At 47.9% G+C, this 20,129-nt stretch overlaps 1 protein-coding gene across 9 annotated transcripts in view; it reads left to right on the forward strand.

Annotated features, from left to right (window-relative positions):
* Nucleotides 1-20,129, forward strand: part of LOC146806248 (uncharacterized) — a 377,938-nt gene that overhangs the window by 292,637 nt on the left and 65,172 nt on the right. For 6 of the 9 annotated variants that reach the window (XM_085623498.1, XM_085623500.1, XM_085623499.1 and 3 more), the window contains one exon: nucleotides 6,271-6,862. The exons of the other annotated variants lie outside the window; for them this stretch is intronic. In XM_085623498.1, coding sequence (XP_085479624.1) covers nucleotides 6,459-6,862 — 404 coding nt within the window. In that variant the 5' untranslated portion in view covers nucleotides 6,271-6,458. The remainder of the gene's footprint in view (nucleotides 1-6,270; nucleotides 6,863-20,129) is intronic. 9 annotated transcript variants of the gene reach the window in all.

A 20,129-nucleotide genomic window follows, 5' to 3' on the forward strand; every position in this document is an offset into this window, starting at 1 on the left:
TTGGGTGTGTCCCTGGACTACTTTACAAACCGTGAGTGTCCGGTATGAAGATTACTTTCAGAAAGAGTGGTCGCACATTGCATATGGAATCCGCTTTGGGGAACCGACCTATGTACTAATAGGTCAGTTCGCAAAATAATGATCACAGGGGCGCCCAGTATGACTTGTCTAATTCATATTTATTAGGCAGGTTGCAGTTTGTGACCACGGTAAACCCCTGGATGGTGGCCTGCAAGGGACAGCAGACCACCGGCCCAATGATTGTATTCCAAAACGAAAAACGTTTTTTTTGTTTTTAAGCCTTTCTGTTTTGGAATGCAATCACAGGGATGGTCGTCTTCTGTCCCATGTACCTACCTGCTCCCTCTGGGGATGCCAACCCGAGTCCCAAAAGGACTCTTCCCCTTTGCAATTCAGTTTCCCCTTTTACATTCCTTCCAAATTGTGATACATATGGTCGCAGAACCCGTTTTATGGGTCAGAAAAAGTTTTCATTCTCAAAGTTCTGTAATATCCCTAAGCGCTGCTGCTGAGGAGGGATACCACTGGGTGCTGCTGGTTGGGTTTGGCTTGTGCTGCTGTTTGGGTCTGAGATTAGCTGGCAGTGCATGGGGTGGTGTGAGGTGGTTGGTGGCGGTGGAAGCTGTACATATATAAATATCTTCAAGTTCTGTCATATCCCTGAGCGCTGCTGCTGAGGTGGGATACCACTGGGTGCTGCTGGTTGGGTTTGGCTTGTGCTGCTGTTTGGGTCTGAGATTAGCTGGCAGTGCATGGGGTGGTGTGAGGTGGTTGGTGGCGGTGGAAGCTGTACATATATAAATATCTTCAAGTTCTGTCATATCCCTGAGCGCTGCTGCTGAGGAGGGATACCACTGGGTGCTGCTGGTTGGGTTTGACTTGTGCTGCTGTGTGGGTCTGAGATTAGCTGGCAGTGCATGGGGTGGTGTGAGGTGGTTGGTGGCGGTGGAAGCTGTACATATATAAATATCTTCAAGTTCTGTAATATCCCTGAGCGCTGCTGCTGAGGAGGGATACCACTGGGTGCTGCTGGTTTGGTTTGACGTGTGCTGCTGTTTGAGTCTGAGATTAGCTGGCAGTGCATGGGGCGGTGTGAGGTGGTTGGTGGCGGTGGAAGCTGTACATATATAAATATCTTCAAGTTCTGTCATATCCCTGAGCGCTGCTGCTGAGGAGGAATACCACTGGGTGCTGCTTGTTGGGTTTGACTTGTGCTGCTGTTTGAGTCTGAGATTAGCTGGCAGTGCATGGGGTGGTGTGAGGTGGTTGGTGGCGGTGGAAGCTGTACATATATAAATATCTTCAAGTTCTGTCATATCCCTGAGCGCTGCTGCTGAGGAGGGATACCACTGGGTGCTGCTGGTTGGGTTTGACTTGTGCTGCTGTGTGGGTCTGAGATTAGCTGGCAGTGCATGGGGTGGTGTGAGGTGGTTGGTGGCGGTGGAAGCTGTACATGTATAAATATCTTCAAGTTCTGTCATATCCCTGAGCGCTGCTGCTGAGGAGGAATACCACTGGGTGCTGCTGGTTGGGTTTGACTTGTGCTGCTGTGTGGGTCTGCGATTAGCTGGCAGTGCATGGGGTGGTGTGAGGTGGTTGGTGGAGGTGGAAGCTGTACATATATAAATATCTTCAAGTTCTGTAATATCCCTGAGCGCTGCTGCTGAGGAGGAATACCACTGGGTGCTGCTGGTTGGGTTTGACTTGTGCTGCTGTGTGGGTCTGAGATTAGCTGGCAGTGCATGGGGTGGTGTGAGGTGGTTGGTGGCGGTGGAAGCTGTGCATATATAAATATCTTCAAGTTCTGTAATATCCCTGAACGCTGCTGCTGAGGTGGGATACCACTAGGTGCAGCTGGTTGGGTTTGACTTGTGCTGCTGTTTGGGTCTGAGATTAGCTGGCAGTGCATGGGGTGGTGTGAGGTGGTTGGTGGCGGTGGAAGCTGTACATATATAAATATCTTCAAGTTCTGTAATATCCCTGAGCTTTGCTGCTGAGGAGGAATACCACTGGGTGCTGCTGGTTGGGTTTGACTTGTGCTGCTGTTTGGGTCTGAGATTAGCTGGCAGTGCATGGGGTGGTGTGAGGTGGTTGGTGGCGGTGGAAGCTGTACATATATAAATATCTTCAAGTTCTGTCATATCCCTGAGCGCTGCTGCTGAGGAGGGATACCACTGGGTGCTGCTGGTTAGGTTTGACTTGTGCTGCTGTTTGGGTCTGAGATTAGCTGGCAGTGCATGGGATGGTGTGAGGTGGTTGGTGGCGGTGGAAGCTGTACATATATAAATATCTTCAAGTTCTGTAATATCCCTGAGCGCTGCTGCTGAGGAGGGATACCACTGGGTGCTGCTGGTTGGGTTTCACTTGTGCTGCTGTGTGGGTCTGAGATTAGCTGGCAGTGCATGGGGTGGTGTGAGGTGGTTGGTGGCGGTGGAAGCTGTACATATATAAATATCTTCAAGTTCTGTAATATCCCTGAGCGCTGCTGCTGAGGAGGAATACCACTGGGTGCTGCTGGTTGGGTTTGACTTGTGCTGCTGTGTGGGTCTGAGATTAGCTGGCAGTGCATGGGGTGGTGTGAGGTGGTTGGTGGCGGTGGAAGCTGTACATATATAAATATCTTCAAGTTCTGTCATATCCCTGAGCGCTGCTGCTGAGGAGGGATACCACTGGGTGCTGCTGGTTGGGTTTGACTTGTGCTGCTGTGTGGGTCTGAGATTAGCTGGCAGTGCATGGGGTGGTGTGAGGTGGTTGGTGGCGGTGGAAGCTGTACATATATAAATATCTTCAAGTTCTGTAATATCCCTGAGCGCTGCTGCTGAGGAGGGATACCACTGGGTGCTGCTGGTTGGGTTTGACTTGTGCTGCTGTGTGGGTCTGAGATTAGCTGGCAGTGCATGGGGTGGTGTGAGGTGGTTGGTGGCGGTGGAAGCTGTACATATATAAATATCTTCAAGTTCTGTCATATCCCTGAGCGCTGCTGCTGAGGAGAAATACCACTGGGTGCTGCTGGTTGGGTTTGACTTGTGCTGCTGTGTGGGTCTGAGATTAGCTGGCAGTGCATGGGGTGGTGTGAGGTGGTTGGTGGCGGTGGAAGCTGTACATATATAAATATCTTCAAGTTCTGTAATATCCCTGAGCGCTGCTGCTGAGGAGGAATACCACTGGGTGCTGCTGGTTGGGTTTGACTTGTGCTGCTGTGTGGGTCTGAGATTAGCTGGCAGTGCATGGGGTGGTGTGAGGTGGTTGGTGGCGGTGGAAGCTGTACATATATAAATATCTTCAAGTTCTGTAATATCCCTGAACGCTGTTGCTGAGGTGGGATACCACTGGGTGCTTCTGGTTGGGTTTGGCATGTGCTGATGGTTGTGTTTGAGGTGTGCTGGCAGTGATTGGGGTGGTGCGAGGTGGATGGTTGAGGTGTGTGTCTGTCTGTCTGTGTCTGTCTGTCTGTCTCCCTGTTCTGTGATATCCCTGAGTTCTGCTGCTGAGGTGGGATACCACTGTGATCTCCTGGTTGGATTTGAGGTGTGCTCGGGGTGAGGGGCCCCAGTCCTTTAAAAGCCCTGTATGACTCTAGCCAAATTTGATTGGCTTTGGGGGCTCCAGATGAGTGGCGAATCTGCCCATTTTATTTACTAAAATCAAGGTTTTTCGCCAAAAATAAAGAAATGGGGCGTAACCAATGGGCAGGAATCAGCCCGCCGCCTTTAATAAGCACGTTTCTTGTAAAATGTTCAGCTCAGCAGCCTTCTGCTCCATGCCACAAGCAGGCATTTTACTATCGGATTTAAAGCAAATATGTATCTTTTCATGTACACGAAATACTAGCTAGGAAGAAAGTATGGGTTATCCCCTAAAACTACCAAGTCTTACTATTGAACTATGCTTGTACTCGTCACAGAATACGCATGCTGGGAATATAAATGATTTGTTTGCACCTGAGAAGCACTTTTCTTCTTACACCTATAATGTAAAATACCCCCAGTGCAGTCCTGTGTCTGGAGGCCTGGGTGCTGCTGGTCTGGTTTGAGATGGGCAGGCAGGGAGGTGTGTCGACCCACTCTTGTTGTTGCTGTTCATGTGTGAGGTGTGCTGTGAGAAGCTCCCAGCTCTCTCTGAGCCTGGGCAGTCTCAGCCAATGCTTGTTGTGCACTGGCTGTGCTGTGTGAAGCTCCCAGCTCTCTCTGAGCCTGGGCAGTCTCACCCAATGCTTGTTATGCACTGGCTGTGCTGTGTGAAGCTCCCAGCTCTCTCTGAGCTGGCTGTGCTGTGTGAAGCTCCCAGCTCTCTCTGAGCCTGGGCAGTCTCAGCCAATGCTTGTTGTGCACTGGCTGTGCTGTGAGAAGCTCCCAGCTCTGTCTGTGCCTGGGCAGTCTCAGCCAATGCTTGTTATGCACTGGCTGTGCTGTGTGAAGCTCCCAGCTCTCTCTGAGCCTGGGCAGTCTTCGCCAATGCTTGTTGTGCACTGGCTGTGCTGTGTGAAGCTCCCAGCTCTCTCTGAGCCTCGGCAGTCTCAGCCAATGCTTGTTATGCACTGGCTGTGCTGTGTGAAGTTCCCAGCTCTGTCTGTGCCTGGGCAGTCTCAGCCAATGCTTGTTCTGCACTGGCTGTGCTGTGTGAAGCTCCCAGCTCCGTCTGAGCCTGGGCAGTCTCAGCCAATGCTTGTCGTGCACTGGCTGTGCTGTGTGAAGCTCCCAGCTCCGTCTGAGCCTGGGCAGTCTCAGCCAATGCTTGTCGTGCACTGGCCGTGCTGTGTGAAGCTCCCAGCTCTCTCTGAGCCTGGGCAGTGTCAGTCAATGCTTGTTGTGCACTGGCTGTGCTGTGTGAAGCTCCCAGCTCTCTCTGAGCCTGGGCAGTCTCAGCCAATGCTTGTTATGCACTGGCTGTGCTGTGTGAAGCTCCCAGCTCTCTCTGAGCCTGGGCAGTTTCAGCCAATGCTTGTTCTGCACTGGCTGTGCGGTGTGAAGCTCCCAGCTCCGTCTGAGCCTGGGCAGTCTCAGCCAATGCTTGTTATGCACTGGCTGTGCTGTGTGAAGCTCCCAGCTCCGTCCGAGCCTGGGCAGTCTCAGCCAATGCTTGTCGTGCACTGGCTGTGCTGTGTGAAGCTCCCAGCTCCGTCTGAGCCTGGGCAGTCTCAGCCAATGCTTGTCGTGCACTGGCCGTGCTGTGCGAAGCTCCCAGCTCTCTCTGAGCCTGGGCAGTCTCAGCCAATGCTTGTTGTGCACTGGCCGTGCTGTGCGAAGCTCCCAGCTCTCTCTGAGCCTGGGCAGTCTCAGCCAATGCTTGTTCTGCACTGGCTGTGCTGTGTGAAGCTCTCAACTCTCTCTGAGCCTGGGCAGTCTTCGCCAATGCTTGTTGTGCACTGGCTGTGCTGTGTGAAGCTCCCAGCTCTCTCTGAGCCTGGGCAGTCTCAGCCAATGCTTGTTGTGCACTGGCTGTGCTGTGTGAAGCTCCCAGCTCTCTCTGAGCCTGGGCAGTCTCAGCCAATGCTTGTTCTGCACTGGCTGTGCTGTGTGAAGCTCTCAACTCTCTCTGAGCCTGGGCAGTCTCAGCCAATGCTTGTTATGCACTGGCTGTGCTGTGTGAAGCTCCCAGCTCTCTCTGAGCCTGGGCAGTCTCAGCCAATGCTTGTTATGCACTGGCTGTGCTGTGTGAAGCTCCCAGCTCTCTCTGAGCCTGGGCAGTCTCAGCCAATGCTTGTTCTGCAGTGGCTGTGCTGTGTGAAGCTCCCAGCTCCGTCTGAGCCTGGGCAGTGTCAGCTAATGCTTGTCGTGCACTGGCTGTGCTGTGTGAAGCTCCCAGCTCCGTCTGAGCCTGGGCAGTCTCAGCTAATGCTTGTTCTGCACTGGCCGTGCTGTGCGAAGCTCCCAGCTCTCTCTGTGCCTGGGCAGTCTCAGCCAATGCTTGTTGTGCACTGGCCGTGCTGTGCGAAGCTCCCAGCTCTCTCTGTGCCTGGGCAGTCTCAGCCAATGCTTGTTATGCACTGGCTGTGCTGTGTGAAGCTCCCAGCTCTCTCTGAGCCTGGGCAGTCTCAGCCAATGCTTGTTCTGCACTGGCTGTGCTGCGTGTGTGAGTTGGTGCTGTCTGTTCAGCTTGGCAGTGTTTCTCTGGGGTCTTACTTTGGGTCCCTTGTTCCTTCTGCTGGTCACTGTGAAGCACTATTTGGAAGCTGTGTTGCCCTGAAGGAGTTAAGCAGCTCCTGGCCCTGTTGTAGCTCACACCTCTCCTCTCTTTCGTTCTCTCTAGGTCATTTCTTGCCCTGACATGTTGCAGATCCACAGCCCAGCCATCCTCGCCCGCAGAGAGCGAACACTTCCCAGGCCAGAGGAGATCCTAGGCCCCCAGCGCCCACCTCACCTGCACCTCTAGTGCTCCAGCATGCCCACTGGGCGCCGTGGCCAGGCGTTGGCACCAACAGTGGTGGCACTGGGGAAATGAGCGCCAGCCTGCTGCAGGGAAAGCCGTTCTTCTGCCGGGAATGGGCCCTACAGAGGCTGCAGCACTGCCTGGAGGGGCGCGGCAGTGGTGGCCGCAACTGCGGTGTCCTGGTCACTGGTGGCCCTGGCAGCGGAAAGACGGCGCTGTGCACCGAGGTGCTGTGGCCCACCTCGGAGCAAGGCCAGAAGGTAAGGCTCGGACCTCGGACCTTGGCCTACCACTTCTGCCAGGCGCACAGCCTCCACACGCTCTCCGTGCGCGAGTTCATCCGCAGCCTGGCCGAGCAGATCCAGGCGTGTCCGCTGATCCAGGGATACAAGGAAAAGCTGAAAGACCCCTCGCTGCAGGGGGTGCTGGACGCCAACCAATGCGAGAGGGACCCAGATGAAGCCTTCAAAAGGTAATGACCTCACAATGGTTCTTCTCTACTGTTTGTTGTTCCTAGAATGCTTCCTACGACCATATTTACTGACCTAGACCATAAATAACTTAGTCATGGCCTATGCTTCCTTCTTTCTCCTTTTCTAACACCCTTTCAAGATCTTTCTCAGTCCTACTTTCTACTTCATCTCCCACATGGACCTTCATGCCTTCTTCTCCTTCCCAGATGTAGGAACATGTTTTTCTTCCTCCCCCTTCTTGTCTCCATGTCATCTTTCTTGCTCACACCCTCATGTGGCTTCATGCTAAACCAGTCTTTCTCACTCCCCTCCACACTTGTGTCCTTCCACCTCCCAAACATCTCCTTGTATGAGTTCTTTCTGTTCATACCACTCATCTTGTGCGTCACTTGCAGGGCGACATGAGATTGGTGATATCATCTAAGATCAGGTGCTGTTGCGGAAGCTCATGGTACGACCCGTACTCACTGGCGACTGTATCTCGCTTTGGTCGGGCGCGTTCCGTGGGTCAAAGCTCCAAGTCCCTGCTGCTGGTGAATCACTTCCTACAGATAAGCAGGCACTCATTAAACCAGGACAGACCATGAAGACATCATTAGGCCACTGTGTACTGGGCACAGGAAGGTTAAGAAGAAAGGATGCTGTGCTGGGTAGAGTACAGAACATTCACCTAGCCTGTGCTGACTCCGGAATCAGCGATATTCCTATAATTGCATATCTGTAAACATCTGATCCATGTGTGATAGGACAAGGGCTAATATCGGACCGCATTGTGGTAATACATTTTCTGACCTTTCACACCAGTATTATAGCTCAGATTGTGAGTTCCTTCCAAAATTTCAACTAATTTGGAAATGCGCCACCGTTGAGTTGGAAGCCGGGTTCTTGTGCCCGTGTCCAGGAGTTGACGCCTGCCCTTGCCGCAAAGGACAGAGTTTGAGCTCAATCTCTCAGCCACGTTCTTACCTCCTGGTTCTGTCATCAATGCTCTTGAGTTGAAAGATGAGACTCTTCCATGGCTGAAAGCGTTACCTCTAGGCTTTGTCATGTGTGTGCAGAACTTGAAGGCCTGTAGACAATGCTCCATCCTATTGGTGAAGACTAGGGGTTATGTCTTGTTTGATGGACTGCCGACCAAGTTGTGTCTGTTTTATGTAAGGTCTGTGCTGGGTTTTCGCTTTCGTATGAAGGATTGCATTTCAGCGTAAGAAGTTGGATTACTTGTTGGGTCGAATTCTTCCAACATTGTTTCTCTAAGACAGCCTTATCTACCTCTCAGTACTTTGGTACGTACACTGAAAACTAACTGCATTAAAGTAGACGCTTTAGGGGATCAGAGGCACTGACATAACACTTCAGTCAAGAAATCAATCTAAAACTCCCAAGCCAATTTAGCAAACTAAAACATTTCATAATGAAAATAAGACCCAAAATGACAAAAATTGGACCCGTCCCATGGAAGATATATAGTTTGGGAGTAACAGTTGAACGCTGCACATCTCTGTGCTGCCGTGTCAGTCAGTGGGAGTTCTTGTGCCTCACTCCCATGGGACCACTGGTCTCCAGGTTCACCGGATGGCTTCCGGGTGCCTCATGGCTTCAGTCCCTTCTGGTTCAGACTCGGTCACCATGTACAGATGGGCCCACTTCATGGTTGCTAGACTTCATGGAGGTCTTCTGGGGTGCCTCTGGCTTGCGTCTCCACAGTGCCCAGAGTTGTTCCAGTCCTTACGATTGTCCCTAACTCAGTAGAAGCACTCCTCACCTTCCCAGGTTTAAGTACACGATGGTCCTTTCCTTCCTCTGGAGAGTTTTCCTGGCGGATACAAGCTCGCAGTAAGTGGACGCCGGCCCAGTCGCTCTCTCTCCTAGAGTTCATGTCGCCCAGCCTTGGACTACGCTCCTCTCCTGTCCCACACACTCCTGTGGCTGGCAGCACCCCACCACCGGTGAAGGTTCCCGCTGCCTTGTGTTCTTTGAGGGTGCACCCAAGCCTGGACTCTGGTGGCCACACACCGAGTCCAGCCGCTCCCTTCTGATCGGGGTCTTGTCCTGTATTCATGCTAGCAGTCTTCATGGCCTGTAAGCATTGTAGGTGTGCTCCAAAGCTTTAACCTCACAGGGCATAAGATATAGGACACACAGCACTAGCGGGGGGGGGGGTTCCTTTCACTCCTTTCCAGTTACCGCCTCTTACTTCTAGGTATTCGTTTCTGAGTACAAAAAAGTGAGCTGTCAATTTGAAGATTTTCAACATATCACAGCTATTAACAGACAAAAATGGGATGTCCCTGGTAAAGGCTATCTACATTTTTTTTAATTCCCATCTTAAAACAATTCTGCATTCACCTCAACTTGTTTCATGAGCCGTGAACCCAAGACCTTTAGAATATGGGCCTGAACTATACACCTTGTCTGCTCCACCATCTCTTGTAAGGCGCATTGAAGCCATGCTGCCGACGCTGGGTCTCCCCCTCCCTGCACTATGGCGCTCAGCGATGATGCATCCGTACTAGAGCTAGGCAGGTTGTGCACCTGCAGCTGAGGCACAGACATACTGCTTTGACCTGGAAATACAGCCACTGGATGAGGAGTCTTTCACTCTCGCTTCACTTTTTAAGCAGTGGACATGCGTTGCGAACCCTCCTGCTGGGCTCCCGGAGTGCAGAGTCAAAGCACCGAAAGACTCTAGTAGTGAAAGGTTGGGGATCCTTGTGCAAAAGATGATTTTTCTTCTGTCAGATTTTGCCTTTCACAAGAGGCTGAAGGGTAGACCTTGACCCGTGTGTTACCTGTTGACGGCCGGACTCGTCTCTTGTAGGAAGGAGAGACAGCCAGACTCGTAGGTCCTCTCTTAAAAGGGAGGATGGGGGCATTGCCAGTTTTGCAGGGGTTCTCCTGCATCCACCAGAGTCTAGATAACTCACTCAGTCTATTGAATGGGGCTCTAGAAGCCGGAACATTGGGTGTATTTACAAGGTGGCATTACAAATCATGGTGGCAGGCAGGTGGAGATCTCTGTGTCTACAGCAGAGATACCTTCGCGTAAAGGTGGGCGAACCAGCAGCGAGAGCCGACTCTGAGCCAAGCCAGGCGTCTGGCTCGGCTCGAACAGCCCAAACCCGAGCCAACAACAACTTTGACATGTAAATCTTGCCACAAACTGCATGTAAAAATACGATAAAAAGATTCCAAAGTTTAAAAAAAGTCTTTCGCTTTAGAACCTAAGATTGTATCACTGCATTGAGTGGCATTTATTAGAAGGGATAGTTTCAAAACATGAGCTTGGAAACAATCACGCAGTCCCACTGCCCAGATGACAATGCCATTAGAAAACCAAAAAGCAAGTCAGTTTTCAACTGTACCCTATATGAGGCCTGCCTTTTTAGGTCTCGCGCCTAGCGTTGCAGTGCGCAGAACTGCTCGCGCAGCGAGACTTCATGTAGGGGCTTCTGAAAGCTGACCACACGCTCGTGCGTGTTGTTTTGTTTTGGTCGGCTGCAATTGGCTTTTGCGTGCGTCTTTTAAAAAAAGACAGCACGCAGTTGGTGAAAGGCGGGTGCATGTCCCAGCTTCCTTTCTAAATGTAACCGCCCATGGCCTATTGGTGTCTGTTACTCGCAGCAGCTGCATCTGGTTTTAATTATAAACATGTGTTTCTAATTAGTGTGCGTTCGCTTTGCTGCCGCGCTCCCTCGGCCCCGCTCCTCTGTGGTGCGCGCGCACCACTGGTTTGGATTCCGTGCTTGTTCCAATTGTTCATGACTTATACTATTCAAGTCCCATTCTCCTACAAAAACGCACTTCATACGCTGGTGCACCACGAAGCAACCATTAAAAGGGACAACATACACAGGTTCACACATTTTAACCTTATCTCTTCACCGCAGAAACAATGTATGAACCCCATTCAACTTGAAGCCTACAGCCACACCTCGACAAACTTGACTGGCAGGCGCAGCAGCTAACGAGAGATGCGAGAATCCGGTTGAAAGGCTGCATCAGCCTATCAGCGCAATGGAGGTGGTGTCGTCTCGGCAGGCCTAGACAGAGGTAGCCGCTCGCTAACAGCCCAGTGGAAGACACACAGACGCTTTCCCCTTTCCTCGGGCCACAACCCAATTTACCCCCGATTGTAGCTGTGCTCCTCTTCGTTTTCACAGCTGCTGCAGTGTTCATGGTCGTGGTCGTTGTCCTCCAACTGCTGTCCGAGTGCTGTCTCACCGTCATCCGCCATCTTTAATCAGTGACCTGTATCCCAGCCTACAGAACGCATGACAACATGCCGGCCGCCTATTGGATGAGTACCTCTCGGTTACCTGGGTCTTGTAGTTTCAGCGGGAGTTTCCTCATGTTGGTTCAAGACAAGACCAAAAACAAAGCATGCTGGGAGCTGTAGTAAGGATGCAGGCACGCCCCCCCCCCCCTATTTTAGGTTTCAAATTAATATTATGGATGTCGTTTTTGGTGACTTAGCTAAAAAAAAAGAAAATTTAGACAACAACGTTTTCCTGCCTGTGTTTACTTATAAATAGGGCTCCCTGTTTTCCGTTTTTACTGATTTTTACAGATAAATATAGACAGAAAACATTTATTTTCTTGCCTGTATTTATTTTTAAATGTGGATAAAAACGGAAAATAGGATGCTTTTTCAGTAATTCCAAATACTGTCTGCCATGCCTGCCAGGACAATACCTGATAGGTAAGAGGGTTAAAAAAGAAAGGACTTTTCGAAATGAGGCTTTACCAGCAGGAGATATGCACAAGGTTGATACGGAAATTTGCATATTTTCAAATAAGTGCATTGATTTATCTTCTGCTGGTGTTCACAGAATTGAAACTTGGCAGGCATTCAAGCATGAGTGCAAAGTTATTGGTTAAATAAATGTGGAAATGTACTAATTTCCGCTTTATTTTTTCACAAAACCCCAAATAAATATGGATAAATACAGATAAAATCAGCTAAAAATAAATATGGATAAATGCAGACGGAAATGTCAAAAAAATAAATACCATAAAACCGGGTGCCCTACTTATAAAACGGAAAATTCCGAAAGTTGTCCTTCTTTTAAATGGTTGTCCACAATGTCAATAATAACTGCCAGGCCAATGTATGTGTAGATTGACAGCATCTGGAGGTTAAACAAGCCTTTGGGACCTTATATGTACTTACCTATGCAGCACATCACCACGCATTACTGCAGCATAAGCCTCGCTGGGGCAGTCATTATGGGTCTGGCAGTCCATTTGGCAGCAGCTTTTGCAGCGGTAGTTGTGGAAGTGGGCCATTCCAGTGATAGAAGTGGGTTGCCAAACACAGATTTTATTATATCAGTTTTTAAATCTGAAATTCTGTATGCATTAAAAAAAAAAACGAATCGTGCATTGATCTTGAATTAACCACATAGCAAAGAATGAATTTGAAATATTGAAGATGTATTTTTCATTTTAGATTGAGGAAAGGAAACGAACGAGGGAAGAATCCTTACGAACAATAAGCGCAGAGGAAGTGTTTTCACATAGGGCCAGATCTTGCTTGCTGGACTCCTCTGAAAACAAACTGCATGCTAGATACAACTGCTGCGAACATGGAAGGAACGCATAGGGGGTTTCAATTAGTAGAGAAAGGGGAGAAGAAAAGTAAAATAAGACTTAGTGGATCAATTTGGAAGGTCCATGCCACCCACAAATGCAAAAATACATTTGGAAACAGGCAAGAGGCTATTGATGCTCGTTAGCATTACTAGCATTTAAAAGCACTGCAGAACATACACATATGTTTTCATCACTTTCTGCACCATCTTACATGCTATTTATCATATGGTATGGCTTGTCAAAATTGTGCTATTCTGCTTCCATCCTGTGTCAGCTTTTCAAACAACAAGGGGACCCAAGTAAAGTCAGCCAGGGACCTCGGGAATCAATTATTTTGTGCTACAATGGTCCCTAGGGAGGTAGGGATAGGAAGTAACAAATGAATACAGACCTAATCAGTGCTGTATTGGTTAACTTATCCAGCCGGACAGAGGCTCAATATTTAATTTTTCAGCACGTTTTTTTTGGATATAAACAAACACAAATACTGAAAAGTTGGACACAAGCCTGCATCCTACTACACAAACATAAAATATGTAGAACATTTAAGCAAGGCTCAGGCAACGTTTACGGTTCGCTTAAATGATCTCCCTATTTTATGTTTGTATAGCAGGATGCAGGCTTGTGTCCCACTTTCAGTATTTGTGTTTGTTTATATCCAAAAAACTTGCTGATAAATTAAATATTGAACCTCTGTCCGGCTGGATAAGTTAACCAATACATCCACCTGTGTCAGAGCATCTTCTGTAGAGGTTTTCCCTTCTAGATCAGTGCACTTGCTAAAAGGTGAACAAAGGATGCTAAGGTGTCTTATAGGCCTTATGTTTGTAGAAAAAGGGGGTACCCCTGAATACGTTTCCTAAATCAGGGTAAGGGTATTATTTGTAAATAAACATTTAGGAAACAAATAAAAAGTGCATCTGTGTTAACAAGAATATGTGACCAGGAAACAATGAATATTCAAAAATATATTATTTTATTTGTTTTTGATATAAAAAGATGTGTACCATTTACAGAGGCTAAAGGAAATATTGTATGTTTATCATATTCTGTTGATTATGTTATGCTTTAGAAAACTTGATCAATTCTTTATTTAAGAGTGAAAGCATCTCACAGGAAAAATCTTTTTATATCAAAAACAAATAAAATAATATATTTTTGAATATTCATTGTTTTCTGGTCACATATTGCTGTTAGTCTTATAGGCCTTAACAAAGAGAACAAGCATTTGCAATGCAATAGGTCTCACATTTGCGAGAGTTTAAGCTATTGGCATTGTAAATGACAATGCCTTTTATTTATGTTTTAAAAACCAACACGTAAATAAAAGGCATCGCCATTTACAATGCCAATAGCTCAAACTCTCACAACTGCGAAACCTATTGCATTGCAAATGCTTGTTATTATATATGGAGAAACATTAAAGTCTGTTCAAGTGTATACAGAGGAGGTTTTTGTACAGTAAACATCCTGAACTGATGCATTTCAAGGTACTCTCAACTGTGGTGATAAAGAAAACAAGCATTGGCAAAGCCAATTGGTGGCAGCAATGCCCATGCTATTTATCTTGTCAATGTGAATGTATTTTAGCCATGGTGTCTAGCAGCACATCTGCTGTTCAGCATGGCTGAAACCCCAGAATCACAGGATATTGAGCAGACGCCAAGTCTCCTGGCCCCCCCATGTTGAGTTTATTGTCCTGCCTCTTCTAACACAAAAAAGCTCTATGACGTGGCCTGTGCTGGCCGCCTCACAGCGTTTTTTAAAGTGACTTTCAGTGATACTGAACATCAGATGTTCTGCTAGACAACATGGCTAAAAGACATTCACATTGACAAAGCCAATAGCTCGGGCATTACCGAGATCTCTTGGCTTTGCCAATGCTTGTTTGGTGTTGGCAGGGTCTTGCTGAACAAATGTGGAAGTGATAGTGAGGAACAGTTGAGGAGCTTTGAAGTTAAGCGAGGATGTGGCGTAACAGCCAGAGCTGCTGACAGGGGAACCAGGTTTGAATTTCGGGGTCGGCTGAACAACTTGTGATTTTGGGAAAATCACTTAAGCTTCCCCCTGGCTATGGCATTGAATGTGTCATTCTGTAATGTAACTGGTGAGCACTTATAGCGCTCCAGTACCATCGGCTGGAGTTAGCACTATGGCAAGATGGGGTACGGAACAAGCGCTCCAATACCTTCAAATCATGCACTAATAAAATAAGCAAGTGCTGTTCATTTTTAACAACTTTTTAAGAAAAAATGCATTTTTTTATGTACATCCGTATGCATATTTGCGGTAAATGTGTATGTGTACAAGGAAGACGGCTTGAAAACAGAATTACTTCTATATAGTGCTTGGAAAACCAAGAATAAAATAGCTCAGTGGACTAAGATAAATCGCCTTGAATAACACAATTTGGTCAAGCACGGAAGCAGAGATTGATTCTAGGCTTCCTGGTTGCATAATTCTACCGCTAGTTAGGTATCTCTTTCTCTCTTCCTTTTTAGATAAAATATTAATGGTTTGTCTTCAAGGAGTTACATCAATATGATCTGTTAAGTAAATGTACTTATTATTTGTTAAATCAAGTTGAACAAGACTTTCTAGAAAAAAGGTGACTGAGAGAAAGGGGGTGGGGCAGAAACCACGTAAAAGCTCTGCTAATTTTGGGCACAAAGTTTCAGGAGGACCTCGAGCTGAGCCCGAGCCAGGCATTTGGCTCATGCCTTCACTGTCTCACCAACATCTACTGTTAGCGGCTCTGTTGAGCGCCCTGAACATTTGTTGAGCGGCACCGTGTATCTTTAGATCACTCAGCAACTTTTTTGTTCCCCAAAAACAAACTCACTAAAAGGGAAAGTCTCGAATGTTCTAGGAGCTTTCTCCCAGCATGTGTGGGTAATTTCTTTTCTTTCCATATCTGGATCACCAGATTGTCGCTGGCGGTCCTGAAAAGAAATAAAGTTCGTCCTAAATGCGTCCCAGTTGTCTGAGGTACTTTGATCAACGGCCTAGTATCTGGTCGGCTGTCCATGAAAGATTCCCATCGATGCAGCCAGCGTAGGCACCCTAGGCTGAAATATGGTGGTGCCCCTGACTCGAAACAGAGCAGGAGAACCCCTAGTGTGGCAGGTGGGAGATGCACCACGCTTGTGCCGGAGCGTTCCACCCGCCAAACTCTAAATGAAGATCTTTACCTCTTACATGAAAGGCTGAGGGGCAGACTTTCTTTTAGGAACATTTGACATTGATGGAAAACAGGAAGCTAGGAGGTCTTTTCTCTCCATTGTTCTTCTTATAGTCTGGCCTCTGTGGTTAAAGGACAGGGGAGTAAGACGGGCATGCAGAAATCTGTCTACATCTCATCACGAACACTAGGGCTTTCGGGACAACAGTAGTGAGCAAGAGCAAGCTGCCCTTCTCCCATCCCACGCCAAGGTCCCTCCCGCCCACCCTCTACAGTTCAGCGGGGCTGTGTCCTGGTCAAGAAGACACCTGCAGAGTGCCAGAAGAAAAGCCTACCCATGTTAGAGCGAGACAGTGGCTACTTTGAGTGGGATAGGAGAGATTGAGGAAAGGAATTTTTCTATGTAAAAAGGGTGAATTTCGTCAGAAGGAGAAGGTCCTTAAAATTACAGATAGGCACGGTGTCGGATGAAGAGCTGGCAATGACTTGCGACAGCAGGACATGATCTGCCAAGATTTATGTCAAAGGTCATGTTATAATAGCTCTGACTGCAGGACATTGGGGAGGGTCAAGTTGGAATTTGTTCCAAGGGTTTCAGTACTGTGCTACAGGATTTAAACTGACTACAGTGACAAGAATAATTGTGTCTGCAAAGAATGCCCAAATGGGATAATTTTTTGAAACGATTCAAGCCTGGGCTCGGTCTTGTGTGTAAAGAACTCCAGACTTAGGCACAGTCCTTGTGCAAATGGTTGAAGGCTGGATTCTCTCCCTTGTATAAATATGTTTAAGGCGAGCCTCTGTCTCTTATGTAAAAGGGTGACTCCATTGTGTTAAAAGGTCAATCGTCCGGCTCTGTCACCTGTGTGAACGATTGAAGGCTCCAGATTGACGACATGTGTAAGAGATTGAGGTCCAGTCTATGTCCTGTATGTGAGAGACGGAAGGCTGGTCTCTGTCACTTGCGTGGAAGTTTGAAGTTGGACTCTGTGTGGCAGGTTTAAGGCTGCCCTCCGTTCCCTGTAAACAGTTGCAGGCTGGGTTAGACCCTCGTGTAAGAGGCTGAATGCTGCATTCCATCTCTTGTGCGAAAGGTTGAAAACTGGACTCTGTCCCTTATGTAAAAGGTTGAAGGTTGGGCTCTGTCCATTTTGCCCTATTATTTAAGGCTGGACTCATTGGGTAAAGTTAATGGTCCTGTCTGTCTGATTGGTGACAGGGTGAACGCTGGCCTTTGGCCCTCTGTAAAAGGTTTCAGGCTGGGCCCTTTCCCTTCTGTAAAAGGCTGAAGGATGTGCTCTGTCCCTTCTGTGAACGGTTTAAGGCCGGGGTCTGTTCCTTGTGAATGGTTGAAGGTTGAGATCTGCACTGTATGGAAGAGATCCGAGTCGGACCATGTCCTCTGAGTAAGCGGCCGCGCTCTGTTGTATCTGTAAGAGGTTGAAGGCCGGGCTCTGCCCCTTGTGCAAAATACTAATGACTTACTCTGTCCCTTGTGTAAAAGATCGGTCTTATCTCTTATTTACAGGGTTGAAGACGATTGTCCATACCTTGTGTTTACTGTCAAAGTCTGGACTTTGGCCTGTGGGTAAAAAGTTAATGTTACTGTCTGTCCCTTGTTTGAGGTATTGAAGATTGGCTCTGTCCCTTGTATGAGGTATTCAAGATTTGCTCTGACCCTTTTGTGGAGTATTGAAGATTGGCTCTGTCCCTTGTGTGAGGTATTGAAGATTTGCTCTGTCCCTTGTGTGAGGTATTGAAGATTGGCTCTGACCCTTGTGTGAGGTATTGAAGATTGGCTCTGACCCTTGTGTGAGGTATTGAAGATTGGCTCTGACCCTTGTGTGAGGTATTGAAGATTGGCTCTGTCCCTTGTGTGAGGTATTGAAGATTGGCTCTGACCCTTGTGTGAGGTATTGAAGATTGGCTCTGACCCTTGTGTGAGGTATTGAAGATTGGCTCTGACCCTTGTGTGAGGTATTGAAGATTGGCTCTGTCCCTTGTGTGAGGTATTGAAGATTGGCTCTGACCCTTGTGTGAGGTATTGAAGATTAGCTCTGACCTTGTGTAATATATTGCAGATTAGCTCTGACCCTTGTGAGGTATTGAAGATTGGCTCTGTCCCTTGTTTAAGGTATTGAAGATTGGCTCTGTCCTTTGTGTGAGGTATTGAAGTTTGACTCCGTCTCATGTGTACGGTATTGAAGATTGGTTCTGTCTCATGTGTGAGGTATTGAAGATTGGCTCTGCCCCTTGTGTAAGGTATTGAAGATTGGCTCTGTCCCGTGTGCAAAAGGTTGGGCTCTTTCTCTTGTGTAAAAGGCTGAAGGGTGTCTTCTGTACCTTGTGTGAGAGGATAAAGGCTGGGCTGAGGCCGCAGCTTAAATGATTTAAGGTTGGGCTCTTTGTCTTGTGTAAAAGGTTGAAGGGTGTGTTGTATTCCTTACGGCTCGGCTCTGTTCCTTGTAGATGGATAAAGGGAGGTCCTGTTCCACATGGAAGAGATTCAATTCTGGGCTATGTGCTTCATGTAAGAGGTTGAAGCCTTGTTTCTGACCCTTGTCTAAGAGGTTGAAGCCGGGCTCTGTCCCTGTTGTAAGATGATGCAGATTAGCTCTGTCCCTTGTTTGAGGTATTGAAGATTAGCTCTGTCTCATGTGTAAGATGTTGCAGATTAGCTCTGTCCCTTGTGTGAGGTATTGAAGTTTGACTCCGTCTCATGTGCAAGGTATTGAAGATTGGCTCTGTCCCTTGTGTGAGGTATTGAAGATTGGCTCTGACCCTTGTGTAAGGTATTGAAGATTGGCTCTGACCCTTGTGTGAGGTATTGAAGATTAGCTCTGACCCTTGTGTAAGGTATTGAAGATTGGCTCTGTCCCTTGTGTGAGGTATTGAAGATTGGCGGCTCTGTCCCTTGTGTGAGGTATTGAAGATTGGCTCTGACCCTTGTGTAAGGTATTGAAGATTGGCTCTGACCCTTGTGTGAGGTATTGAAGATTAGCTCTGACCCTTGTGTAAGGTATTGAGGATTGGCTCTGTCCCGTGCGCAAAAGGTTGGGCTCTTTCTCTTGTGCAAAAGGCCGAAGGGTGTCTTCTGTACCTTGTGTGAGAGGATAAAGGCTGGGCTGAGGCCGCAGCATAAATGATTTAAGGTTGGGCTCTTTGTCTTGTGTAAAAGGCTGAAGGGTGTGTTGTATTCCTTGTATTGAAGGCTTACGGCTCGGCTCTGTTCCTTGTAGATGGATAAAGGGGTGGTCCTGTTCCACATGGAAGAGATTCAATTCTGGGCTACGTGCTTCATGTAAGAGGTTGAAGCCTTGTTTCTGACCCTTGTCTAAGAGGTTGAAGCCGGGCTCTGTCCCTGTTGTAAGACGTTGAAGGCTGAGCTCTGCTTACCTGTGTTGGAGGCTTAAGACTGGCGCTGCCCCATGTGTATAAGATTGGGTGCTTTCTCGTCTGTAAAAGGTTGAAGCATGTTCTGTACCTCGTGTGAAAGGTTTATGGCTGGGCTCGTTCCCTTGTGGGACCTGGTCCATGCATGAGAGTTTGAAAAGTTCACCCTGTCCTTGGTGTAAAGAGTGAAGGCATTACTGTACCCAACTGAAAGGTATTGAATAGTAAGCTCTAATACTGGTATTAAAGATTGAAACCTGGGTGCTCTTGTTAGTGGAAAATGATCAAGACCAGGTTTTCTCTTCCCTGTGAAAGGTTAAAGGACTCCTCTTTTGTAGAGACCTCAAAGATCTCTGCAGGTAAATCAGTGCCCCCTCTCACCTGTGCAGGCTTCCCTACCGTGGGCTTGGCATCATCCCAATCATATATTCTTTTCATTACACTGATCCATGCTGAGAGTCAGTCACACAGTGTGTCCATCCTCTTGAGCAGGTGTCATGCTTTCTTCGAAAGTAGGAGTTGTCCCATTTAATGCTTCTCAGCACTGAGTGCGCAGTAGGATTAGACTCCGACAGAGACAAAACCTTCCCTTCAAGGGTCCAATGAATTCCTGCAGAGCAAGACCCAGGTCTTCTCAATTAAAGACCCAGCATCCCCACACACTTTCTAGGTCACCCATCTCTTATGTGGACCCGGCTCTTTATCCAGTGACCACAGAAGCCTGAGAACATCGCTGAGGTCTAGGAGCGGCTCCTGGAGACAGAGGCCGCATGTGACACAGAAGATGCCCTCCTCATCCCCCCTGAGGTGTAAAGCACTCCCAAGAATCTGGAAGCGAAGACGCAGTTTTTGAAGTTGAGCTCACTTCCATATATTGCATCTCTAGACTGCCTCTGTCTTGGTTTCATGTGGAGGTGTCTGCAGTATCCTTGAACGTTTCTGGCTTTTCTTTGCTTAGTCCTTACTCCTGCTGCCTGAACTTTCTCCGGAAGCCTCTCTGATTGGGTTGTGCTGGTCCATTCTTCCATAGCGCTTGCATCGAATGTTTAAAGCCCCTGCGACTCCCTGCTGTTGCATGATCCTTGCGTTTTGAGTCG

The sequence above is a fragment of the Triturus cristatus genome, chromosome 8 (assembly GCF_964204655.1).
Source record: "Triturus cristatus chromosome 8, aTriCri1.1, whole genome shotgun sequence".
Taxonomy (NCBI): domain Eukaryota; kingdom Metazoa; phylum Chordata; class Amphibia; order Caudata; family Salamandridae; genus Triturus; species Triturus cristatus.